Genomic DNA, 22,646 nt, shown 5'->3' on the forward strand with positions numbered 1-22,646 from the left:
CAGAGAGAGGTAGAACTAAGTAGATTGTCAGAGACAAACAGACCCAGAAGATTCTGCTGGTGGGTAGCAGGCCATCAACTTTAAAGTAGGACCTGGCTTTCCTATTAGGTGTGTTTAACACATTAAGTCAAGCCACAGCCTCTCCTTTTGCTTGGACCAAGGCAGCAGCAACAGCACCCCCCCCCCCCCCCATTAAGTACTCAGGTTAAAGAGCCTCTGTTTTATAGGCTTTGCAGTCACTACAACTATAAACAGAATACTGGCTAATTATTGTTTAATTATTGCTTAAAAACCAATTGGCACAATACAATCACTGCATTAATTACCCCATACAGCATCTGCTTTCTTTTTTGCCTTCATCCCCATTCCTTCCCAGCCCCTCTCCCCACTTTAATTGAAATTCAGCTTGCTGTAACACCTCCTTTCTCCTGGCCAACTGGATCTCTCCATTCACACAAGGGAGAACAACAAAACAGAGAAAGCCCGGGGGATTAGGGAGTTTTGACAGCTGTCCAAGAGAAGCGCTGAGATACAGGCCAAGTACTAAGGCAGGACAGAGACAAATGAGAGACAGAAGAGTGACAGAGGGAGGGAGAGATAGGCAGAGGGACCTCGCAAGAGGAATGAACTGGACAAAGAGTCACAGAGACAGGCAGAGATGTTTAAAGGGGAGCTGAAAAAGAGGAAAAGGAAGAGAAACTAAAAAAGGAAAGAACTACGAGGAGATCGTGAGGAAACTGCAAAAGGATCAGGTGGGGGAGGAAGACTGGAGAAAGCTTATCAGAAAGGCGGGGAAAAGTCCAGCCCCTAGGGACAGGTCAGGCCAGCTTGGGGACCGGTCTGAAGAGGAGGCAGACAAGCAACTTCGGGTTCCCCCTCACACACCTGGGAAGGGTGGGGCGCGCAGCACAGACCGTGCCAGGCGGGAGGCTGAGCGCGCAGGGCTGGGCGGCGGAGCCCGGGGCGAGCCCGGCGTGCGGCCGGCGGCCCCGCCCCCTCCTCGCCACCTCCTTCGCGGGGCTTTTCCTGCGGGGCTCAGGAAGCCGGCCTAGCACCGCCGCGAACAATAGCTCCGGGCCGGCTCTCTGCTCCCGGAGAAGCTGGCGCCGGGCCCCGGGGCAAGCAGGCGGCCACCGCGCCAGGGGTCCGAGGCGAGCCGCCGGCCAGGGCTGAAGCCGCAGTTGAGCTCGGCGCTGCCCGGGTCATTGTTGGCCGGGACAGAGGAGCGGGAGCCGGGGGAGGAGCTGGGAGGCGGCGGCGGCGGCGGGAGCCAGAGGGGGAGCCAGAGAGCGAGCGAGGGAGGGAGGCAGCGAGCAAGCGGGCGAGCGAGCGAGAGAGGGAGGAGGTAGAGAGACACGGAGGGTGGGAGGGAGGAGGAAAAATAAAGAGGAGAGCCGAGCAGGGCTGAACAATAGAGACAGGCGGACGGGCGAGGAGGAGAGCCAGCTGCCGCCGCTGGGCAAGAGCGGGCGCCCAGGCAGCCCGGCCCGCGGTCCCGGGCCCCGGCCCCGGCCAGACAGCAGCGGCCAGCGCCCCGGCGAAGGCGTGCCATGGGGGAGCCCGCGGCAGGCGCCCCCAGCCCGCCGCGCGCCTCCGCGTGAGGACGGCTCGGCGTCCTCTGCCCCAGCCCCGCCGCCCAGCCTCCAGCCCTCGAAGCCGGAGTCGGCCGGGTCTGCGGCCGCCGCCGCTGCGCCCCGCGCCCTCCGCCCACCCGGCGCCGAGCGGTCCTCGGCCCCAGGCTCCGCCGGCCCGCGGCTGCTCGCAGACGCCCTCCCCCAGTCATGAACCCCACGGAGGGGGCAGCGGAGGAAGGGGGAGCAGCCGACTCGGACGTGGACGCCTTTTTCCGGACAGGTAGGCTGGGCAAGGCGCGGGCGGCCGGGGGCAGGGCCGCCGCCTCGGACGCGGCGTCTCGGACAAGTTTGGGGAAGCGGGGCTGTTGCTGGGGTGTGCGTGTCGGGGGGCAGTAGCCCTCGTGGTCCGGGCTGGAGTTGCCGAGGTTCTTGTTGTTATGGCAATGCTGGTCGCGTTTCGGGGCTGCGTGGGGGCTGGGAGCTCGGCGCCCCTCGGTGCTCGCCCCACTTGCGGGAGTCTGGGCAGGAGAGGCGGGAGGCGGTGCCCTCGCCGCCTTCTCCCGGAGCGCGGGGCTGGGGCGATGCTGGATCACTTTGCGGCGCGCCGCTCCAGCTACCGGCGCCCCCGGCCCCTCCTTCGATCCCCCTCCTCCCAGCGGCTGTCAGCAGGGTTCCGGCCGCCTCGGGCTGGCACCCCTTCTCCGGCCAGGAGCCCGAGGCCCTGATGTGCAAAGAGGAGGACGGTGGGGACCGGGAGGCACTCAGGCTGCAGACTGACAGTCGCGAGCGGGGCGGACCCAGGACGGTCAAGCCGTGTGTGTGGGGAGAGCCAGCATCTTAGACTTGCGAAGCAGACCGTGCTGGGAGGGCGGTGGGCGCCTCAGACCTCCTCCTCGTCCTCCTCTTCTCCAGTTCTGGGAACGGAGGAGATTTTCATAAGAATCACTCATTCGTGGAAGTGTGAGTTCGCGTACATCTCATACACACCCACTGACTCTTGGCTTGCCTGTGGTTTGAAAAGCCCCCATATACGTCTTTCCAGCTCTTTGCAGCCTCACCACCTCCCATCCCCCAGGCCTAGAGCTACTCCTGTTCCCTGATTACAGAGCCCCTTCCCCGGAAAAGACACCCATCACCCGCGTTCCCCACCACCTGTGGCCCTGTTTCTCTGGTGGCTTGGGATTCCCTATCTTCCTTTTATCTGTGGCTTTCACCACCTCAGTAGGTAGAGCTCCCCATCTCCCGTGTCTGGAACCATTTTGTCTGGAATCTTTGCCCTGTGTAGTCCCGTAAGTTATGAGGCCCTGTGCTTCTGCCCTGTCCTTGGGTCAGCTGGATTAGAGGACATGAACCAGTGGGGTCAGGGATCAGGTTAGCTCTGAAGGCTCTCGGCACATCCATCTGTTTCCTAACTTCATTGCCTTGCCCTGGAGGTCATTTCTAGGGAAGGGGAGTGGAGGGCTTTGTTGGGGAGACTTGTGGCTTTAGAAGTCAAGACTTGATTGGCCCATATGTTCATTTTCTAATGGGTCTGGAAAGGAAAATGCTTGAGGAGCTGATGCCAGGACCTGGAGAAAGCAGAGGGGGTCCCTGTTGCCCTACCCTGCTGCCCAGGGCTCAGATTTGCCTCCCTGCCTCCTTTTCCCCAGAGGTGGATATTCTACTTACTCTCTCTCTCTCTCTCTCTCTCTCTCTCTCTCTCTCTCTCTCTCACACACACACACACACACACACACACACACACACACACTCTATGACACTATGGATATTCTAAAGTACACATGGATAGCCAGCATCTCAGGTTTGACCTGAGTCTATAGCCCACCATCTAGGATATAGTTTCTGGGAGCTAAATGATACCTGGAAACATTCACCAGGGGGTCTTCCTGACCCCTAGTGCCTCCCATCTAGGGCAAAAGTCTGCCTTTTCTTATCTCTGGGGAAAACTCTTGAAGTGGGAGCCTTCCCACTTTTCCTTTTTAGACTCCACTTTCATTTTTTGGCATCTACTCCTCCCTCCCCTCCCCTACCATCCAAACACTAGTTCCTGTCCATACTCTGTCCTAGTCCCTTGAAGCAGAGTTCAGTTTCTGAAGGCTTGCTAATTTCTGACAAATTAATTCACACAGTTTGAATGGTGTTAATAGCCTGTAATGGGTCCAATGTGTTACTTTTCCCAGGGCCTTTCAAAACACAATGTGGGGCTTAACATTGTCTAGCTCCTGCTAAAATCAGAGTAAATACCAGACTCCTGTGAGGTCTCTTGTTAGGGATATTCTTCCTTGGGCAGTGTGTGTAAGGGAGGCTAGATCTGATGTACACTTAGAATCAGAGAAATATGAAATTCTCAATACATGTGGCTGGAAATGACCGATGACCTGAAATAGGTTCCAAAAGGGAGTGCAGGCTGCTATGGTCCTGTGTGTCCGGCTGTGCTCCTGGTCTTACCCTCTTCCAATCTCTATCTAGCCCGGGCCCTTGCTGTGGATTCTTAAACCTGGAAAAGGCCATATTTCTTAACTTTATTCTTTCTGATTCCCCTCTCTGTGGAACATAACACTACACCTGGTAGTCTGGACATTATGAATTTATTCAACTGAACAATTGAGAAACCCTCAAACTAATTCTCCAAGTCTCTAGTGCCAGGGTAACCCCCTTCGTTTAGGTGGAAGTTCTGCATGCAAGAAGACCAGACTGGCAATTGCTTTGTCAAGACCATAGCACACTGTGCCTCTACTTAGGCATATTTCGAATAATTCTGTCCTTACTTGTCATCTTCTGATTATTTTGGTATTTCAGTTCTCTTGACCAACTGCTGAAGCTAGATTTCTTAAATCTTACTTCCCTGCATGCATGTGGACACACACAGATACCCTCCACCCCACTGCTCTTAGAGATTGGTTAACTCACTATAATTTTCCTGGGAGATCTGTGTCCCAAGCCTAGGAAAGCGTGTCTCACTAGTTTTATTGATCATAGTTATGAGGCAGAGAAGGGGAAATATGGGAAATCAGAACTGGGAATACGAACCAACCGGAACAACTGGAATAGAAAACCAACAAGGACTTTTTAACTTCTACTAGAACAACTGAAATATTCAAAGTGGTCTCTGCCCTTGAAGAACTTTTAAAAGATGATTGACAATTACTTCTCAACGATTAATTGCTAAACGTTATGGTGCTATAAGATAAAATGTTGACAAGTGCAGAGGAGTGGAACGGAGGGTTGCCCTTGAGGGGAAATGTGGATGGGGAGTTGGAGGAGCAGCATGGGCAAAGGTACGGGGAGATTGGGACATTGACAGTGAGGATTTGGGGCAGACTGAATGGAAGGTATAGTTTGGGGAGGAATAAGAAACCGGATTGGGTAAGTAGGGCAAAGCCAGAGAGGGAGAGTCTTGGAAGCCTAAGAGAAGAGTTTGGATTTGTTGATTCAAGGTCAGTAGGGAGTCATTTTAGGTTCTTCAGCAAGGATGTATCCTGAAGAAAGTGATATTTGGAAAGGTTGATCTGGAGGTAATATGACTGATAAAGTAGAGAAGAGAGAAAGAATCCAGGGGGATGCAAAAGTGATGCAGGTCTCAGGGGGAGGAGGCTCCGTCTTGGTTGGTGGCAGAAAGATGGGACGTTAGGGACAACACTGAGCTACATTTTCAAAGGTGGAAATGTGGGATTGTTGATAAACTTGTTATAGGAGAAAAAGAAAAGCCCATGAGGAAACAGAAGTAGCTTGGTTAATAGAGTGTGCCGACTGACATAATCTGGTTGAAGACAGAAGGGGGTCTTGCAGGGAGTGATGTTCGCTTCAGATGTAGATAATTGGAGGTGACTGAGGGACATCCAGATGGAGTTGTGTAGTGGGAAATGTGGGACTCAAGACAGGAATAGGCAGGAGGTTAGGGTTGGCAATGTAGACTTGGAAGCCTTCTGCATCGACTGGATGCAGCTGAAGCTTTGTGATGCATTGGCTCCCGGAGGGGGTGGAGGAAAGTGAAGTAGGGCTAAAGTTAGAAATTGGGGGAGAAACCCTTATTTAGGAAGTGGCAGCAAAGGAGACTTGATCCTGCAGATCCCAGGGAGTCTAAGTGGGTTTTGATGGGATGACAGGCTGCAGACAGGTTGCACAGGAGGAGTGCTGAGTGAGTGTCACTGGGTGTGATGAAAAGAAGGCCACCAGGAGCTCTTGGGAGCACAGTATTAGAAGTTCAGAATAGGGATTTGGGGTGGTGGGTAGGAAAGAGTTTATCCGTAAAAGAAAAAAGAGGTCATGTGTTAGTTATAAGGGATGTTAGTATCAAGAAAAGCAGTTTTCAGTCTTTTTTTTTCCCCCTTTGATCAGAGGCAGAACAGGTTTGGAAGCGGAAGGGAGAAAGCTTGTGGATAGGAAAAACTGAAGATGTGAGATTGGTTATTGAGTTAGATACCTGACGAGGTGATGTGAGATAAAAGTAGGTTTTCTAACAAATACAAGAGCGTAGCTTTAGTGACAGAGGAGAAACTTCTTTCTTTATGATTCAAAGGAAAAACATAAGATAAATAAATGAAAATAGGATGATGTGGACATATCATCTACCTCTGTCTTTCTGTTGAGCTTTGTCCTGGGAGTTCATACATTTTCAGCTGAAGTGTTTACTGTTACTTGGACTTCAGCCAGCCTCAAACTCAACTCTGAATGTCTTTCCAGCTCCCAAACGAGCTCCTGCTCTTCCTTTCTTAATTCTGCAAGTGGCATCTTCCCTCTCGTCATGATATTTGAAGTCTTGGTATCAACTGGGAGGAATCTCTCCTCTAACAGACCCTATTGAATTACCCTTCACAGTTAGCCCTTGTGTGTGTATCTGTAGGGCCTCTGCGTGAGGCCAGGGTCCATCATGCTGCTCCTGGACTCCTTTAGTGACCTTCATACTTGTCCCTTGGCACCTGCTCTCTCACCCTCACTCTAAATCAGCACCTGCAGGCAGATCGCCATTCACCAAGTAGATTGCGCTGCTTTCCTCACATACTCCTTGGTCTGTGGACCTACAGTGACTCCCTAGTACCTTTAGGGTTAAGTCCTTACCTCAGAGCTCAGTTCCAGCCTGGCTGTTCTTCTTACTATCCAGGGGCACCTTGACTCACATTCTCCTTGAATCATCCACCCTGGCACCCCCACTCTCTCAATCCATCTCATTCTTCAAGACTTGAGCCCCACCTTCTTCTGAGAGCTTTCGCAACTCACAAGTCCAACTCTCCCCTCCAAATTCCTAAACCACTCACTTGTTTGTACTCGTTTTCCACTTCACCAGTGGTATTACATTGATTTTTGCCCTTTCATACACGTAGGGTTGATCACAATCATTGAAGTTATTTGTTCTTTGGAGGGAATGAAAAAGATCTTTTAAGAACCTTGTGATTTATCAAAAACAAATATCACCTCCTCCAATATAGATAAAGCAAACAGGGCAATACGTGAGTAGTTGTTAAACCTAGGTGGTGGTATATTGGTATTCACTGTGTGATTCTTGAAACTTTTCTCAGAGATGGCCCCATCCTACCTAGACAGGAACTGGATATCCTCATGTTCAGGTCAGAAAGAAGGGAGATTTGGGAATAATAAGTTATATTTGTGTGCAATTCTTTGAGTAAATCTTACCACCCTGGCTGTGCATTGCCAGGTACCCAAAGGGGAGGGGGTGTCACCTCCTGAGCTCTCTGTTGCAGCAGTGGAAAACATCTCTTTTTGACATCGTGCTGGGTGCTCCTGAAAGTAAACACGGTGCATAATTCAGTGTTTGTTGTTTCTTCTTGATTCTCCTTCACTTCTACCCATCGTGGATTGGGCTTTTCGTCACACCGTTTCCCAGAAACTTCTAGGAAATCACAAGAAGACATTGTCCTGGAGAGGGAATGTTATTAATGTTTCTAATATTGTATTTATGTAGCTTATTTCTGTATGAATGTATTTTAGAACATATCAAAGACATCCAGACACATCTTCTTAAGATTTGGGAGGCTTTGCTTCTTCCTTGTGCTACTAATCATCAATAACTCTCTTATTGGCACAGTCTAATTGTATTTGGTAATTTGTTGTGGGGTGAAAGAGGTGTTGGAGTAAACTGAAGCTAAAGAAAGAAATTGTTAGAAGTAAGAAAAATCTCTTGATTGTAAATATCAGTAGAACACTAGAATGAGTGAACTAGAGGTCCTTTTTAGATGTTGGAGAATGAACACTTTTACTTCCAAGGTTCTTTCTGGACTGGAACTTGGCAGTTTACTTTTGAAGATAGTCAGTAGGGTATATAGTCCAGTGGTTCTCGGGGGGGGGCAAGTTTTGTCCCCCTGGAACCATTGTCAATGTCTGGAGACATTTTTTTGGATGTCACAATTGGGGAAGCATCTAGTAGGTAGAGATCTAGGTAACTGCTAATCATCTTATAATGCATAGGACAGTAAAAAATTATCCAGTCCCAAAATGTTACAGTACTGAGGTTGAGAAACCCTGGTGTAGCCATGACATGGGCTTTGTTGTATACAGTAGACTCAGCACTAACTAGGGGTAGAATCCTGGATAAATTTCTTAATCTCTCCACCCTCAGTCTTCTGCAAAATTGGACCAATAATACTTGTTTTACAGGTTGAAAGAATTAAATAGGAAAACTGTATAAAAAGCATCTAGCAGTTTCTGACACACAGTAGGAGCACAAAAAATCCTAGCTGGCCTTGTTGTTCCTGCTATTTTAATTATTAAGTGATTGTGATGACACAGAGGCTCAGGAATCTCTGGAAGGGGTGCTGTGACATGGGGTGGAAGAGGGTTCCAGAGAGGCAGCCTGCGGGAGTGCAGGAGTCTGTCTGTGGAATCAGAAGGCTAGGGTTTAGGCCTCAGCTCTTTCATTCAGTCATTGAATGATTTGTTTGACAAATATTTATCAAGGCATTGCGGCCATGTACTGTACTATGAGTGTGTATAAACTCATAACAGGGAAAAAATATAGAGCAGGAAGGGAAATGGATATAACTGTAACCCCTCAGGGAGTATGTGGATTTAAGAGTAGGAAAAGGAGAAAAAAGAAGCCTGTGAAGGAGGCTTAGAAGGTCAGGCAAGAGAGCAGGAGATGAATACCACCTTTTCTCTCTACTATCTGAATGACTTGGGCGAGTGACTTTAAGGTCTGTGTAAGATAAGGATAATATCCCACCACCACCAATAGGGCTCTTGAGAGACTCAGATAAGATACTGTACATAAAAGGTCTTTATAAGTTGTACAGTTCTATCTACACATATGTAGATAGTGCCTTCCACATTGAACATTCTATTATTCTTAATTGCCTCTTCTGACAAGTATTTTCTTATTTAATCTGACTTCTATGGGACCTTTCCAAACCAGGAAGAGAGAAATCCTTCTCAATTTTGTTTTCTGGATGGAGCGCCCTCCTTGCACAGATTGGACACTCCTATTCTCTCCTCCACAAAAGTATAAACATGCCAGCTCCCAGGCCCTGGCACATGGCCCCATGCCATCTGGAGGTACCTCACAAGAATGGAGTGTTTCTTCTGCTGAGCCTCAGGTGGGTGCAGTGAATCGGTCCCTTCCTGCTCCTCCTCTGTCTGCATGCAGTTCAGACTCCTCCTGCCACTCTTTTGTGTGTGAGTGACTGGCAGCAAAATAACTAGGAAATGATTGACAGTCACAGGGCTGTTGGATCAATAGAGCTGCTTGAAATCGTGTCTGCTGAGGAGTGAGGGAACAGAAAGAATCAGCTGGTAGGACAGAAGAATTAATTCAGAGAGGTAAGGAAGAAACTGTTGGAGAATTAGCTTCGTCTTCTCCCCCTCTGTCCTGTGGCGTTTTTAGAAGGGAGCTGGACATTAGCTAGAAAACATGGGCATGAGGGATAAACAAGTAGGAGTGAAAACTGGTAGATGAGCCGTGTTCTCAAGGAAGTGGTTACTTCTTGAGCCGAGACTTGGAGGATGGGTAGGATTTGGATGAGAAAGACAGAAAGTATTGTGTTTCCAGGTTCGACCAAGTGTTAGAAGAAGGTGCAAACATTCATGGCGTATTTGGAGCAGAGAGAAGTCCAGTTTATGTGACTCAGAGGATGCAGATGGAGGATCAAAGGGAGATAACATTCAAAAGAGAGTGGGGACCAGGGTGACTGATTGCTTCATTTATCAACCATTTACTGGGCTCCTAGATCATAAAGGGCCTTGAGTCAGAGCCAAGGAGTTTGGTCTTCTCTGCCGTTTGCTTTTGGGAGACACTAACAGTTTCTGAATGGGGCAATGACATGATCAGGAAGATAAATCTGGAGTCCTATTGATTAGGTGGGGGAGGTACTGAAGGCCAGGGCCGGATTGGGAGACCACTGTGCTAGGTAGTGAGGATCTGAACTTGAGAAATGGAGAGGAGGGGCTGGATATGAGGGACCTCGTGGAGGTGGAGTTTATAGGACTTGGTAATGTGGATGTAGAAATGCCAAGGAGAAGGCAAGAATGGAAGATGACTTCACAGCTTCGAGCCGGGTGACTGGGAGGATGTAGCTACCTTAAATGAAAAGAAGGAGTCAGGAAGATGACTTCACAGCTTCGAGCCAGGTGACTGGAGGATGTAGCTACCTTAAATGAAAAGAAGGAGTTAGGAAGATGACTTCACAGCTTCGAGCCGGGTGACTGGAGGATGTAGCTACCTTAAATGAAAAGAAGGAGTCAGGAAGAGGACAAGCAGCTGTGCGGAGCAGGAGGAGAGGGGAATCTGGAATTCACTTGGGGACATGTTGCATTTCAGGTGTCAGTGAAATCGCTAAGGGAGGTGTTGATTCCGTAGGCGGATAACAGAGAGTCTGGAGCTTTGGAGAGAGGCCAGAGCCGGAAAAGGAGACTTGGGAGAGATCTGTAAGAAGTTGTGGCTGGAGTTATCAGAATAGACGAGATAAGACATGAAAAGCATCTATAGACTGCAGAGCAGAGGGCCAAGGACAGAGCTGTAGACTCGGGAAAGGCTGGAGGAGAACCAGGAGAGGGCAGTACTTGGAGAAACACAGGGCAGTCACAGGGCCCGAAGCTGCAGAGAGGCTGCGGAGACAGGGACTGAACAGCCCGTGGTTCTGGGAGCTGGGAGATCACTGGTAACCTTTGAAATTATGTATATATGGGAGGTGGGGATCCAAATTGCAAGGGGAATGGAGAGTGAGTGGATGGGGAGGAAGTGGTGGGAGTGCATATAGATGACTCTTTGGAAAGGTTTAGCTGTGAAGGGAAGGTTAAAAATAGTAAGGTAGTTGAGGATGGGTAGCAGAACTGAGGAAAGGCTTTTTTTAGGTGGAGAAAATATGTGCATACCTAGGGGCGGGGAGGAGGAAGAAGGCAGACTTGAGGAAAAGAAGGAATAGTTAGGAAAGGAAGGAGGAAATGATGGAGGAATGTCCTGTATGATCCTGGAGAGGTGAATTTCAGTGTCGGCTGCAAGGTGAGCTTTGGGCTTAAGGAGGAGAGTGGGAAGGCAGACCTTAGGTGAAGTAGCTGGCTGGCAAGGCCCTCAGCTGAGGGCACGAGGTGCCTGATCAACATGAAGAGAGAACATCAGCTGGCTTGGAGATCCTGGGGCTAGTGGCGCCATGCTTGAGGAGGTCGGTGTAAACTGAGGGCAGCTGTGCAATGGGTGAGTCAAGTTCATGTGTGGCCCTAGGAGACCTTTAGACAGAAATGATGGAAAGAAGTCTAGGAGATCCCAAATTAGCAATTCTTTCAGAAATGCTGGTGGTTTCCTTTTGCAGGCGAGGGCTGCTGCAGAATCGCTTCTAATGGAGCGTAAGTCTGAAATGCAACTTATTGGTGTGGAGCGTGAGTGGGGAGAGGAGAGAGGGAGGTTGAGTGGGGAGAGGAGAGAGGGAGGTTGAGTGGGGACAGGAGAGAGGGAGCGTGGGTGGGGAGAGGAGAGAGGGAGCGTGAGTGGGGAGAGGAGAGAGGGAGCGTGAGTGGGGAGAGGAGAGAGGGAGCGTGGGTGGGGAGAGGAGAGAGGGAGGGTGGGTGGGGACAGGAGAGTGGGAGGGTGGGTGGGGAGAGGAGAGAGGGAGGGTGGGTGGGGACAGGAGAGTGGGAGGGTGGATGGGGAGAGGAGAGAGGGAGGTAGGTGGGGACAGGAGAGAGGGAGGTGACTCAGGCAAGAAGGTGTTGGGGGCAGTCTCCTGGGGAGGGGTTCATGCCTATTGGGTATTAGGTCTCCCAGGGATGAGACCTGCTCTTTAATTTTAGTTTGCTCTAGAAGTCCTAGAATAAAGAGGAAACAGTGATCATGGAAGAATGTTTTGCCCACGTTTCTTCATGAAGAGGAACCCCTCACACAAGATACCCATGAGCACTCCCATTTTGTTGGCCCCCAAACACTCCCTCTGATTGACTTTCAGCTCTCCTTTTAGGGACAAACCTAAGAACTGTCATTAAGTGAAAAGCCTCATTTCATCAAAGGTTCTCAGGAATCTGACACAGCCTTCCAGAGGGGCAGGGAGTAGGAATCCAGGAGCTCCTATTACCAAAAGGTGGGCTGTGGGGGACTGGGCTTATATTTCTTAGAGTTAGGAGGAGGTGGGAGTTTCCTTAGGTGTAACTCTGTCCCCGAATCATAGTCTTAGAACAGAAACTTACTAGCTGTGACCTTGTGCAAGTTACAACCTCTTTGACCTTCAATTTCCTCATCTGTAAAATGGGTTAAAAAATCCTTATCTCTCAGGAGTGCTGGAAATTTGTAAATGTACTATATATTGTTATAGTTACATTCATATTGTAAATAGTAATAGAAATGGAATTTTATTACTAGTAATATGATTATATTATATATATAATAGATTACTAATAAGTCTGTTTTCCAAATCATGAAAATTATGATGCTTCAATAGCTTGCTTCCCCCAACCCACCCATCCTTCCCTTCCTCTCTCTTTTCCTTCCTTCCTCCCTTCCTTCCTTCCTTCCTTCCTTCCTTCCTTCCTTCCTTCCTTCCTTCCTTCCTTCCTTCCTTCCTTCCTTCCTCCTCCCTCCCTCCCTCCCTCCCTCCCTCCCTCCCTCTCTTCCATCCATCCATTCGTTTGTCCCTTCCTCCATTTAGAATAGCGCAGAGGTAGGTAGGGGTATGACTTTAGGTTTGCAGTTATAGTTATTTCAGGGCAGGGCAGGCAGGGACTGGGGATGTGGCTAAACTCCCTGCCTTTTGCACTCTTACCCCGCAGCCCAGGGACAATGGGCATCTGTGGGTGGTGGGGGTGGGGAAACAGTATTGAGTTGGCAGCTGGACTGTAGGCCTAGAAGGAGACCCCGGAGACTGGCAGATGGTTAATTGGATATGACAAAAGGGGGCTAGGAGGCGGGGTCTGGGCTCCTGGGGGATTCCTGTCTCTGACTTCTTACTGTCCTGGAAAAGGAGGCAGTGAGGAGAGCGATGGGTAGCTTCAGGAGCAGTTGGGGGAAAAGATTGGCAGGGCTCCATGTTAGGGCGTGGCCATGGAAGACAACACCACTGGGAGTGATTCCACAGCTTTAATTTGGAGGGTATAGGTGTGAGATACTGTCTTTCCTCTGTACCCCAGTTCATTGCCCCGCACCAGGCTCAGAGACTTGGATGTAAAGAGAATGCTCAACCAAATGTTGAAACAGTACCACTTTCTAGTCATTCTTATTGATCCTAACCATTGAGTTTTGACAGCTAAATATCATTATTACTTTTGATGAGAACTGGACAAAGAACGGATCCATTTCAGCGCAGTACTAGGTTCCAGTGAGTAGATCGCTGCTCATTCCTACATTCATTGATTCAAGTGTCAAACACAAGCTGTGCACCTACTAAGTGCCAGGCACTGGAGGTACACAAACAAGTTAAAAATAACCTTTTCCACCAGGAGGGCAGCAGTTCAGTGGGACTGCATGCCACGTAAGCGAAGGAGTGCAGTGAAGCCCAGGACGTGCTGTAAGAGGAGCGCGCACTGCGTACATGGGGATATGGAGGAAGGACCAGCAGCCTCACCTGGGTGGGGGCGGGAATTCACTCCAGGGGGGTTGCTTAGGCTCAAATAGATGAGGAAGTGGTGAAAGTGAAGGCAGACCACTGTTCAAGAAGCTTGGTAATAAACGTAAGGAGAAAAATACAGTGGTCATTGAAAGGACATTTTGAGAGCAGCGGTGGTATCCTTTTTCCTGACCACAGGTGTGTTCTGTTTGTGAAGTATCAGTGAGCTGTGGGCTTATATGTGCAATTTTATGCATCAACTTCAATAATAATTTTTTAAAAAGTTATCAGGTCCAGTGCAATCTTTTGTTTTTTATTTGCCAGGGAGGGGAAAATCTCTGAATGTGTGAAAAAGTCTTTGGAGGAGACAGTGACAGAGACCGAAGGTGTTCAGAGGTGGTATGTGTGTGGGCACAGTGACAGGGTGAGCTGTAGCTTCCTCAAAAGTCAGAGAAGGATGGGATTCCCAGGCAAGGAGGTTAGCTCTGGGATGGAGGGATGTTTCTTCCTCTGTGGCTACAGGAAAGGTCAGAAGTTCAGGTTAGATGCTAGAGCCTTTAGTAAGCTGACTTTAGTCTTCTCTCTGGATGGGAGCCAAGGTCCTGTGATGGACTGAGGGATGCTGAGAATCCAAAAAAGAGAAGAGACACACTGGATCCATTCTCTGGAGAATGAGTGGGAAATGCATGAAAGAATGATCTGCCTGGTTGAGTTCAGATTGGGTCAGGTATGCAGTCTTCTGCATCTTGGAGGCTCTGGGGTGAACGGGAACTCAGTGGACTCTTACTAAGAAAAAACCTTTATTTAGAAAATTAAGTTTAACAAGGTGACCTTGATTAATAAGAGTATGTAGGTTTTAGGTAAACATTTCTATAGCATTTGAACTATTGATTGTGTTGTTTACAGTGAGCTCTTGAGTTCGTGGGTGGAGACTAGGCCAAGATGTCTGGGGTAGAGATGAAGTGTGCACCTGATTTGTTTGGACACCAGCCTCTTCCTAACACCTAATTTTACATTGATGGCTTGAAGGCCTCATGGAGGCCTTGCCTTGTGGATGGTTATGTCTGGTTTCCCCAAGTAGGCTGTACACAGCTTTAGTTTAGACTTGTCTGTATTCTTTTCAACACCCAGGTCAATGCCTTGAAGATTATACTTGCTTGATAAGTATTTGTTGGCTTGATTTTTTTAAAGAGCTATTTATTGTGGTGTAGGTCATTTGGGAGTTTTATAATGAAACATTGTGCTAAGGAAATGAATCTTTTTTTTGTGGACAGGCAATTCTACCTTAAACAAAAAGACCTTTGAAATCAATATTGACTGTGAAATATAGTGCCCGGCTCTTGTCGATTCTGGATTAATTAGAGGGGACCCCTTTTATCATTTGCTTACAAAAATATTTATATATTTCATAGGCACTGGAAACATAAAGATGTACTCTTCTTTTAGAAAAACCCATGCAGAAAAGTTCTAACATGCAAATAGGCCAACTAATCATGTGTGAATGTCTGCCCTGTTCCTAGTATTATGCCTGATACTAAGGGGGCTGCTGAGGATTGGTAACAAATGTTTCTGAAGAGTTTATGGCCTTGTGTTGGGAGGGGGGGACTTATATAGAAAAAATGGCTAACTGGAGATCAAGCAGAAAGGGAGTTTCACTCAGTTTTTGAGGTCTTTAATATGTACTGTCTATAAGCTAAAAGATAATTTAATTTAAACAAGTTGTAAACAAGGTTTTATTTAGAGAGATTATAATTTCAGTGTACTTTCATGGAACATTCATTTTTTTATCCTAAAGCTTTTTTTTATTATCAGAAAATTAATGCCAGCTCACTGTTGAGTATTTGGAAAAGATGATCAAATGTAAAGGATGGAAAGGCCACTGTGATCCCATCACCCAGAGGGAACCCCTGTTTGTTTATTTGAGATAGTTCTGTCTGACCTTATTTTCTATGCGTGCACTTTCTCTTGGTCCAAGGTTTGTATTTTGATCACTGACTTAAGTTGAAAGACAAATTGGGGGAAAGGTGTTGCCTTTTTCTGAAATCCACAATTTCACAATTATTTTATTTTATTTATTTATGAAAGAGAGAAAGGGAGAGACAGACAGGAAAGGAGAGAAATGAGAAGCATCAACTCATAGTTGTGGCACTTTAGTTATTCATTGATTGCTTTCTCATATGTGCCTTGATGAGATGGGGGGCTCCAGCAGAGCCAGTGACCCCTTGCTCAAACCAGTGACCTTGGGCTCAAGCCAGAGACTTTGGGGTCATGTCTATAATCTCATGCTCAAGCCAGCAACCTCATGCTCAAACCAGTGAGCCTGCACTCAAGCTAGTGACCTCAGGGTTTTGAACCTGGGTCCTCAGTGTCCCAGGCCAATGCTCTATCCACTGTGCCACCACCTGGTCAGGCATAATTATTTTAAATGTATGATAGACCAGTATACACACTTCTGTTGAGCAAAGTGAGACATATTAAGGAGATAGTGTAGGAAGCCAGAGGAGGGATAAAGGCATTGATACATTGCTGAACAAAATATTTACATAAAACACAAGTGCAGGATCTGTGCTCAAAAGTGAATGCTCTTCCTCCCTTCTTCCTTATATTAAGATAAATTCAACGGACATATGGACCTGTTGCATGTACATATTTATCCAAATGTGTGGCTTGCTTTCTTATTTAACAAAAAGAGAATCACTCTATACCTGTTTTTCTGCAGTTTGCTTTTATCACTTAAAATCATGGACATTTTTCCATGCCAGCACAGATAGCTTTACCTCATTTGATTTAGGAGTTGTGTTACATTCTGTTGTGTGGATGTGCCATATTTTATTTAACCATTCTCCTAACAATGGATATTTATAACCCAGCCCTTCTGTGGACTAGTGTTTGTTCTGGGACATTATTTGGTCCAAAGAGTAGCAAGAAGGGTCACCCGTTATTTGATCCTTTTCAGAGGTGATGTAGGACACTGTAGGATCAGGATGTTTCCTCTGCTTTTATCCCCAAGAGAAAGGGAGAGCAGCCAGTTCCTGTTCTCCAGAGGATAACTTTTTGTGTGATGTTTAAGGACGCTTTTGTTAGTGACATTTAAATAAATGGTAGAGGCCATTCTTGGCTTCTTTTGCTGCATGTCTTTAAATGACCTAAGGAGCCAGATTTGCAGTCACAATTAGCCAAAAAAAAGCCACATGTGTTTTGTGGGCTTGAGTGAAAGTTAATTCCAATACCACAGGTATGGAAGTGCTTTAGGTCGTATGTGCAAAAGCCATAGTCTGTGTTTCACTAGAAGAATTCAAGGATGTGATTCAGGAGACCTTGGTTTCCAGTTCTACCCACCACTAATGAGCTCTGTGACTTGGCCAAGCCAGTTAACATGTCTGTTTTCACAGATGGGACATCTCTTTCCTCATTTGAAGAAAAGAGGTAAGCATACTTGCCCTGCCATACCTCATAGGAATAGTATGAGATAAAGTGAGAGTATGGGAGGAAAATGCTTTGGACAAACAAAATCGCTGACTAAACGAAGAGTTTTTGTCGGCTGCGTCTCTCTGGGGTCCCCCTCAGTTCAGAGTGTGGTTGAAAGCTGAGCTAGGGGACTCAGATGAAGTGACAACCCCAACTGTGTGTGAGGACTGTGCATTTTTACATGTCTGGTCAGAAATCGGCAGCACTAGATGGAGTGAAACGTTTTATGATAAGTTCCATTTGCTTTTGGAAAAGAGACGTTTGTGTGGGAGTGAAATAAAGGCTCATCTACTGCCCAGGATGGCTGAGGCTTCTCTCTGATGGTGGCGGTGTAGCCCAGTTGTCTAATTACTTCTTACTAGCCACACAGGAGAAGTAAGTGTCGCTTTAAAAATGTACTAGTGATGCTAATCTTTCCATGAACCCTCACCCCAACTTGGCTAGTTTATAGTATATCAGGTTTTTGGGTCTTTTTGGTTTTTCTGCATCAGTCTTTCTGGATGACTGTTAATTTCAGGTAAATTTCTCAGTCACTGAAATTTTCTCCTGTTCTCCCACTTCTCTTCAGAACGGGGTCTCTGTGGAGGTGCCCACCTGAGTTTATAGTGGTAGTGGTGGGGTGAGGGGTGGAGGGTGCTTAGAGCTATGCATGGTATGATGGCTGGAATCCCCTGGTCTTTGCTTCATGAGAGTTGGTTTGGTCGGATTCTTGTCCTGGTCTTTGCAAAGGTGTGGCTGGACCTGTCTTGCTTTTTAAGGGTATTGTGCAGATACTCAGCACTAATATTTGTGCCTTGACTATTTGCCCATGGGGTCAAAGTTCCTGCATGTTGTAGCCTCTTAGTCCTGACTCTAGGCCTTTGACTGGCCTCTGGCTCTCTAATCATATCTGAGTACTACCCAGTACCAATTGCCAGAAGGCAGAAACTATGCATCTGGCCCATCCAGCTACAATAGATGCCGACTGTGGGCAGTGCTGTGTTTTCATTTCCTCACCTCTACACCATGTGGATCATGGGACATGATTGGATGGTAGGCATTTTCCTAGAGGCCTGCCGCCTCAAGAGTGACCTTATGGTTCTCAGGTGCCTTCACACCTATTAGGATATTCTGTTCTAAAGCTGCCCTCCCCCAAACCCCAGATCCTTGTTGGGCCTGGAGGTGGTGTACAGGAGTAGCCTGAGACCCTGGTATCTGATACCCTAGACTGACATTTTCCCCTGGTGCTTGAAGAACAGGGCTTTCCCTCCTCTCATGGTGAGAATCTCCCTTTTGTGACATACTGAGTACCCTCTGCCCCAGTTTAAAGTGATCTCAGTGGTTAAGTTCACCCAGTCTGGATCTTGATATGTTAATAAGATCTTGAGAATTCAAACTGCTTACTAAAAAATGTATCCTGAATATCTACTGCTGAACATTGACGCTTTCTCTTTTCCTGCTTCTATAGCCATCCTAAACGTCTCTGAGGCAAATAGAGGCGAGATTAAATATATGTAAGGACCTGCAAAGAGAAATGTGCTTTTAATTATGTTTTTAAAAGTATCACCCTAGTTAAAACAATAATTTTGAGGAAAAAAAGTTTGAAAATGGGGGGCTTCTAAGATTGCCTTTGTGTGCATATAAATATGCAGAAGTGTGGCATTGATGATTCTACAGCGAGCATTTAATGAGCACTTCCTACAGCACATGCACTGTTGTCCAGATGTGGGTATGGTGCGAGCTCTGTCTTTTAATTTTTTTTTCTTTAGAGAGAGAGACAGAGACAGAGATCGACAGGAAGAGAAAGAGGGAGGAGAGAGATGAGAAGCCTCAACTGATAGTTGTGTCACTTTAGTTGTTCATTGATTGCTTCTCATATGTGCCTTGACCAGAGGGATCAAGCCAAGCCAGTGACCTTTGGGCTCAAGCCAGTGACCATGGGGTCATGTCTATGATCCAGCACTCAAGCTGGTGACCTCGGGGTTTTGAACTGGGGACCTCAGCATCCCAAGGGAACACTCTGTCCACTGCACTGTCACTGGTCAGGTACAATCTTTGTCTTCAAGGAGCTCCCAGTCTTAGGATGGCCATGGATGGAGTGGTGATACAGAGCTGAACTGAATCCTGCTTTCAGGGAGGTTGGCACTTCCCTGTGGTAAATGTGACTAACGTTTGAGATAGGGGCCTTTAATGGCCCTGGTGTCCACTTGCTAAAACCTGTTCTCCAAGTCTCTTTAGCTTCCTAAAATGACCAGTTCCAGTATGTTTTGCTTTTTCCAAATAAAGCTAATTCTTTTAACATCAGTCTAGGTTTTCATAAATATTTCTATGTATTCTAGAAAGGACACAGTAAATGAGATAGATTTAAGTCAATAATAAATAAATAGAAAAATGAAGTCCAGTTTAGGGCACTGGCTCTGCTTCTTCTGGGATAGAGTTGTCTGTTTGCTATTGTTTTAAACCAAAAAATTTTCACCTCTTTTTATACGGGAAAACTTCTATGTTTTATACACGGTCTCACTCCAGGGCTCTGGGGCTCAAATATCCCTAGTAGCTATGAGCAGTGTTTCTAGTTTGACTAGGAAAATGGGAAGGCTAGTCTCTGTGAAGGTAGTGGAAACTGGGAGATTGGCAAACCAGACTGGTTAAAAAAATACAAAGCGGCCCCCCCAAAAAGGAGGTAAATGATGGTATTAGATGGTTGGGGTTAAGGGGAAAGAGGAGTGGACTGGGGGTCAGGGGAGCATTGTCATTGAGAAGCTTGGTCGAATCCCTCTCTCTCTGAGAGAGTTGAGCTAGACGGTTGGTCTCAAATGCATCTCCCACTTACAGCATTCTGAGCTACCTGGACCACATCAAAGCCAGAAGGAAGAGAAACCAGGTGGCAAGTGGGCTGTGAAGACTTTCCATCATTCTGAGGCCTCTGTCTCTGCAGCTTGGTCAGACCTCCCGATACCAGAGTGCACAGGGGACCCTGCATCCTGCTTGGCAAAGACGGGCTCTGATTCCCTTGACGAGAATCATCCTGGTGGTCAGCGGTGCCGTAGAACTGTTCTGGCCCTTAGACGATTTTTGAAAGAAGGGCCAAGTTTCTGGGATTTCTGGGCCTGTGTTGAAAAGACTACACTTCCTCGCCTGTTTCTTTGGATCACAAGTCTGTAATTAGGGATGTGCCTAAACAGCCTAGATAATGCCTTCATCAGGGCTCCATCAGAGCTGCTCTGCCAGCTCTCCCAAGGCACAGGAGGACTAACTTATTGATCTTCCTGCCAGCTCATGTCCTTGGATGTTTCTTCTTTTGAGTCAGATAGAGAGGATGGTGAAATCAATCCAAAGTCTTCATTTCCTAGGGCATGTGCAAGCCCAGCCCGGCACAGCACCTCGAAGGAGGCACTGGGTAATGAAGCTGCTATCCTGGCTTTCTCCTGCAGTTCCTTCTACCCAGAACTCCTACTCCTTTCCCTCATATTTTTTAGACCTTCTGAGAACTCTCATTTTAATAGAGGGAAACATTAGATTTTTTAAAAAGTACATTAAAGCATTTCAGGTATATGATATAACTACACTAGTGAAATGCAGAGACATAAACGAGAGTGGTGAAGGTTATTTTGGCAAACGTGGTGGTCGTCATAGAGTAGGATATGCTTGAATGGCTTTTGGAAGATTAAGCTCATCATGGGGAGGGGCGGGCGAAGGCAGAGAGTTGTGGGAGAGCATGGTGAATAGAGGGAGGGTGAGAGACTGCAGATGAATGTGAAATCTCAGGCTTTCATATTCCAGGATTTGGATTTTACCCTGTAAGTAGTGGGAGTCCTAAGGAATTGAAGTGATGGAATATATATAAATTACAATTTAGAAAGGACAGTGTAGTGTTGGGGGTGCAAAATTGAAGAGAAAAATTCTGATTAGGAAACTACCAAAAGGTAGATGGTGCAAGAAATGTAATGGCAGTAGAGTCTGTCTGTGGGGTTTCACATCTAGTTAATTGTGGGGGTTGAAGGAGAGGCAAAGTCTCAGGTGATCTCCAGGTTTTTGACTTGGGTTGTGGTTAAAGGGTGCTTTTACCAAGCCTGCACCATAAGAATCACATTGGCATATAGGAACATTTTACAAGATACCATAGCTTTCTATGTAAAGGAGTTTAGCATTGCTCTATTCTTCAACCTCTTTAAACATTTTGAATATGAAACACAAACAGAGTGACTTTAGGATGAACAGTTGTATACCTAGACATCTTTTTCCATGAGCACGGCAAGTCTGCGTGTGTGTGCATTTATGTGCTTGTGTGTGTGTGTGTGTGTGCTGGTGGTGATGTTGCTTTTGCTTTAGATGCAATGTGTGTGCTTCTTCCATCTTATTGGGTTCTTGACACAGTATCATTTTTCAGCATTAAAATTCCCATCACCTCCCAGAAGTGCTCCCTTTAGGATCCATTTCTGCTTGGCTCCATGTGCACAAACATTCCAGTGGGATTGATTGCTTGTGTCAAATTAATTTTTTCTCTTCCCAGGGAGAATGTCTGACATGTACAAAATGGAGAAATCTGCAGGCCACTAGCCAAATTGAAGCTCAGATAGACAAGTAAAGTCAGGCTTGGATCAAGAATTGGCCTAGATAACCCACAGAGCTGGCACCTGGATACTTTAGTTATTCTTCCCAGCATGCTTTGTGACTGTTTCCAGGTAACAGGAAAACTTGAGGCTGTATAGAGATGGCTGCCTATAAGGCTCGGGGCTTTTCAACATCAGCTGTGGTATCACTTTCCTGTCCAGGCTCCATCATCTTGTGATTGCTCTGATAGTTTCAGAAAGCTCTGGGGTTACTTTCCTTTCAGTCCTAGTTCTGATGCTTCCTTGCAGGCTTTGGTGGCCCCTCAGAATGGTACCCCCAGCTTCATGAGGCTCAGACAGCTAGCCTTAACACATTGTTCCTGATTCCAGACACCAGACCAAGGACCTTTAGACCGTATTTCTCGCATTGGGCACCATTGGGCAGCTGACCTATGTACAGCAGGGTGGTCAAGGCTATCTCGTCTGCTGATGAGCTAATTTGTATCTTGACATAAGAGCTCTGTGAGATGTATGATACAGTCTTCCTGAGAATGCTTCTGTGTTCTTTTCTATAACTTGGAATTCTGGAAGTCCTGATTAACATTTATTTACTTAACATTCAACTTTGTGGGTTATGATTATCGGTAGTTCCAACCAAAGTTTCTGTAGGAGCTTACCCTCTATAGTCTAGTTGAATATAGCTCTTTAATTAGTGGGGTTGTGGCAAATATCTTAGCTCATTCAGTTAACCACTTGCCTGCAGGACCTTTGGAACTTTGAGAAGAAGCTGGTGAATTCTTCATCCCAAAGGGTAAAATGCTCAACTTCTGCATTATCTGGCATAACAGTCACTTTTGGCTGGGTGGGGTGCTGGTGTATTTGGATTGCATTGGCTAAAAACCTTTATATAAAGTAATAACAGAAGTGATATATAGCATTTCCGAACAGATTCCATAATGTATCACTTCTAGCAGAGGGCACACTTGGTTATATAATTTAATTCTCTGCAGTTCTCATAGAATCTGACTGTAATGTCTGGTTTTTGAGCCAGAATAAGTGGACTGCTGGAAGGGTGCAGTATTCACTGAAGTCTGCTGTTG

The 22,646-nt window shown here is 46.9% G+C and overlaps 1 protein-coding gene across 6 annotated transcripts in view; it reads left to right on the forward strand.

The window, feature by feature from the left end:
- Positions 1 to 1,367: 1,367 nt before the first annotated feature.
- Positions 1,368 to 22,646, forward strand: part of LOC136379840 (kalirin) — a 635,535-nt gene continuing 614,256 nt past the window's right edge. For all 6 annotated transcript variants that reach the window (XR_010746806.1, XM_066347435.1, XM_066347437.1 and 3 more), the window contains exon 1: positions 1,368 to 1,854. Coding sequence is in view for 5 of the 6 variants with exons in the window: in XM_066347435.1 (XP_066203532.1) it covers positions 1,782 to 1,854 (73 nt within the window). In the remaining variant the exon portion in view is untranslated. The remainder of the gene's footprint in view (positions 1,855 to 22,646) is intronic.

Source organism: Saccopteryx leptura, chromosome 8 (genome assembly GCF_036850995.1).
Source record: "Saccopteryx leptura isolate mSacLep1 chromosome 8, mSacLep1_pri_phased_curated, whole genome shotgun sequence".
NCBI lineage: Eukaryota > Metazoa > Chordata > Mammalia > Chiroptera > Emballonuridae > Saccopteryx > Saccopteryx leptura.